Raw genomic sequence first — 3,687 nt, 5'->3', positions numbered from 1 at the left:
CCCCTCGTCCAAGTCACTGATGAAGATGTTGAACAGTGCGGGCCCAAGGACCGAGCCCTGGGGAACCCCACTGCCCACATCCCTCCAGGTCAGAAATGACCCATCCACTACCACTCTCTGGGTGCAGCCCTCCAGACAGTTAGTGATCCATTAGTTAGTCTTAGTTAGTCCTGCCCTGCTTTTTTCTGGTGCAGGTTGTCCCAGTGTCAAAAAACCCTCATCACGCTGCAAGTTAGCAGTGCCTGCATGTGCAGTGTATGTGGTTTGTGGCGGTGCAGTTGGGTCTGTGGCATCACAAGCCGCATGTGTAAGCTTGTGGGGGCATGTCCACTGTAGTTTGGATTTGGCTCTGCATCCTCTTCTAGAGCCAGGTGCACCATCTCAAACCCTTAAGCCATTCTTTCTCTGTCCAGCAAGAGGAATAGGGCACGACTCTGTGGATGAGCACATCGCATTCTGATTAAGGTTTCTCTGAAATTGGGGGCTGGAATGTGACACCCCAGAAAATGGCCATTTACTTTAAATCAGCTTCTTCTAGTGTGTGGAGCTTGATTTTCCAGGGACAGAGATTATGCGGGGAGGGAGGTTGATCCAGAACCCATGCAGCACAAGTGACTGCCCTCATTTCATGCTCCTCTGGCTAGTTGCCTCTTGCCCCTTTTGAGGTATCATCACAATGTGGCAACCCTAAGGCAAAGAGGCTTCTTTTTGAAGTCAGCCTTTGCATCTTTTATCTGCATCAGTCATCTAATAATAGTGCCTATCCAAGTCTTCCACCCTATGTGTGTTTGTGATTAGACAATCAAAGACTATTAGAGAAGATGATTCTGCCACGGACAGGGGGTGGAAGTCATTTCCCTGTTATGATCCCTGGCTCTCCTCTACTACTGGCAGCAACAACTGATGTGGGGAGTGTAGGCAAAAGACCAGTGGCCACTGGTGATTCAAGCCCTATATTTAAGCAGGACGAGATAGCAGTGTACTCCAAATATTTATGCAAGCCTGAACCTTCCTACTTTGAAGGCTACCATCTGTGGTGGTAGTAGCAAGATAAGGAATGGGGAATTTTTAGGCAAAAAATCTGCACTGTAGAGACCTATTGAGAAAGAAAGACAAGTTCAAGATGAGACATAGCAAAGAGAATACAAGGTACTGAAGACAGGGAGGTGAGGGAAGTCCTTTTAGTTATTTGAAATCTCCTCTCTTTTGCCAGAGCACTTCAACATCGATAAGAGAAGTACCTATAGCACTGATTTCAAACAATGGAGTGGAGGCTATGATGGGCAGTGTACAACACATAGGAATGTCTCCAACATTTTCTTTCAAGATGGCTGCCACAACCAGTAAGACATACTTGGGGCTATAGGTGGAGGTGAGGGGGGTGGAGTAGGTACTGGGGTAGTTTAGTTATCTTCAGTTTTTTAGCCATGGGATAAGGTTAAATGAAGTAATTCTTGAGGCCCAGTCATGCTCATGGGAGGAGCTTACGACAGCTGGCAAACTCCATTGGCCATCTTTCCCAGGGTGACCTGAGAAATATCTCTAGCAGAAAGAGGGATGTTCACAGAGGTCGAAGTATTCTAACACTGGTAGTGTTGGAGTGATGTTATAGCTCTGATAGTCCAGGAAATATCCAAGAAAAAAGATTGCTGTTAGTGATATCTTTCATTGGACCAACTGTATAACTGGGAGGGATCTACACACATTTGGAGGTACCAGCTACCATTCTCTGGGTCTGAGACCTGAGAAGCCCATCTCAAACCAGGAATGGCAGGAGCTTTTGGCATGTATTGCTTATGGGTACAATATGAGTAAATAGGCATGAACTCCCAACCTCTCAGAGTTGTAGATTAACTTAGGTGTCATAAGAAAGGTACTCTACCCTCTCTACACTGCAACCCCACTGTGAACTGGCACTGAGGTCTTCCTTTTGATCCATGGCCTTAAAGCCACGGGATGGCTGAGGACTATCGGTGGTATTACAGATTCTTGCAACTTTTTGTCTAGGCTGGGAGTTTGACTTTATTATGGCCATATGAGTAGCTGCATTTACTAATTTCTGAGCATAGACAAGCAAGGCCATTCCTCTTCACCAGTGTGGTTTATCCCGGTATCAAGAAGATGCAAATCACATTCTAACAGTTTTGCATTAATTCAGCTGCATGAGTGATGGGCTAAATGCTGCTGAAATCAGGGCAAATCCCAGCCTGTACAGGTCACTAGACCACAAGCATTTAGAGTGCAGCGGTGTTTACCTCTGACCTTACCTTCTCACCGACTTGTTCTTGCATTCCTCAGGAACCCCTGGATTTCAGAATACAAGGACAACTACAGCATTTTCTTGAAGAGGCTCAACAGGCAATCCCACAACTCCATCTCTGGTCTGTGTTCACCTGTAAAGCCCTTCTCACACCTTTCTCATGGGCTGTCACCTCAGAAGCCCATTGCGGTGAACATGGCCTTTTGAATATTGTTACGGAGTCAGTGCTGCCTTTAAGACTCTGGTAAGTATGAAGGTCAGCTTACCATGCTGAGATTTCAAAAAAGAAAAAGTTTATGGAAATATTGGCATAAATTAAGGACGTAAAACATAGAATCATAGACTCTTAGAAAATTAGGTTTGGAAAGTACCTCAGGAGGTTGTCTAGTCCAACCCCTGCTCAAAGCAGGACCATCCCCAACTAGATCATCCCAGCCAAGGCTTTGTCTAGCTAGGTCTTAAAAACCTCCAAGCACGGAGAGTCCACAACCTCTCTAGGTAACCCATTCCAGTGCTTCACCACTCTCCGAGTGAGAAAGTTTACCTAATATCCAAAATGTCTTGTGTTTCAGCCAGCTCAAATCTGGACTACATTTTTCAAAATGTTTAAACAAATGAGGAAAGAATTTGAAAACTTTGTAATCTTTCCCCCTTTTCCACCACCGCTGATTGTGATTGGCAATGAAATAGCCCACATAAGAGACAAGCAAATACTTCCTAGGGCTTTGGTTTCTGGTGGATGCACTTCAAGCTTGTAGGTCAGGGATGCAAGTGGTGTGGGAGGCTTTTAGAGATATAGGAACTGTAGGGATGGGAAAGACCTGTGAGTGAGATAAAACATCATCAAGAACTCAGAGTTGTTCTTAGATTCTTAAGTGCTCTGCTATAAACTGGTAGCTTATTACTCTGTCCCTGTGCCATGACTGACTAGAACTTGGCATGATTTAGGCTACTCTTCATGAAAGCAGTGAAGCATGTACTTACAGATTATTTCCAGTCACAAATATTCAAAACTGATTTTCATAGATTTCATAGACACTAGGGCTGGAAGGGACCTCGGAAGGTCATCGAGTCCAGGCCCCAGCCCAAAGGGCAGGAAGTCAGCTGGGGTCATAGGATCCCAGCAAGATAAGCATCCAATTTACTCTTGAAGGAGTTCAATATAGGTGCTTGAACCACCTCCAATGGCAGGCTATTCCAGACCTTGGGAGCTCGGACAGTAAAGAAATCCTTCCTTATGTTCAGCCTGAAACAGTCTTGCAGGAGTTTATAACTGTTCAACTTCGTCATCCCCTGGGGCACTCTGGTGAACAAACGTTCCCCCAGGTACTGGTCGTCACCCCTGATAAACTTACAGGTGGCCATCAGATCGCTATGAGCCTACGATTTTCTAGGCTAAAGAGCCCCATGGCTCTCAGCCTGTCGTC

The 3,687-nt window shown here is 45.5% G+C and overlaps 1 protein-coding gene across 1 annotated transcript in view; it reads left to right on the top strand.

Moving 5' to 3' along the window:
- The window catches only part of LOC109322422, a 16,308-nt gene that overhangs the window by 10,695 nt on the left and 1,926 nt on the right, over nt 1–3,687 (top strand). Inside the window, exons 5-6 of the mRNA XM_019553491.1 lie at nt 1,214–1,343; nt 2,299–2,504. Of these exons, the coding sequence (XP_019409036.1) occupies nt 1,214–1,343; nt 2,299–2,467 (299 nt within the window). The 3' untranslated portion in view covers nt 2,468–2,504. The remainder of the gene's footprint in view (nt 1–1,213; nt 1,344–2,298; nt 2,505–3,687) is intronic.

This window comes from Crocodylus porosus, unplaced genomic scaffold (genome assembly GCF_001723895.1).
Source record: "Crocodylus porosus isolate Cpor-Errol unplaced genomic scaffold, CroPor_comp1, whole genome shotgun sequence".
Taxonomy (NCBI): Eukaryota; Metazoa; Chordata; order Crocodylia; family Crocodylidae; genus Crocodylus; species Crocodylus porosus.
The sequence above is the reverse complement of the archived record's forward strand: the minus strand, read 5'-3'. Positions and strand labels throughout refer to the sequence as shown.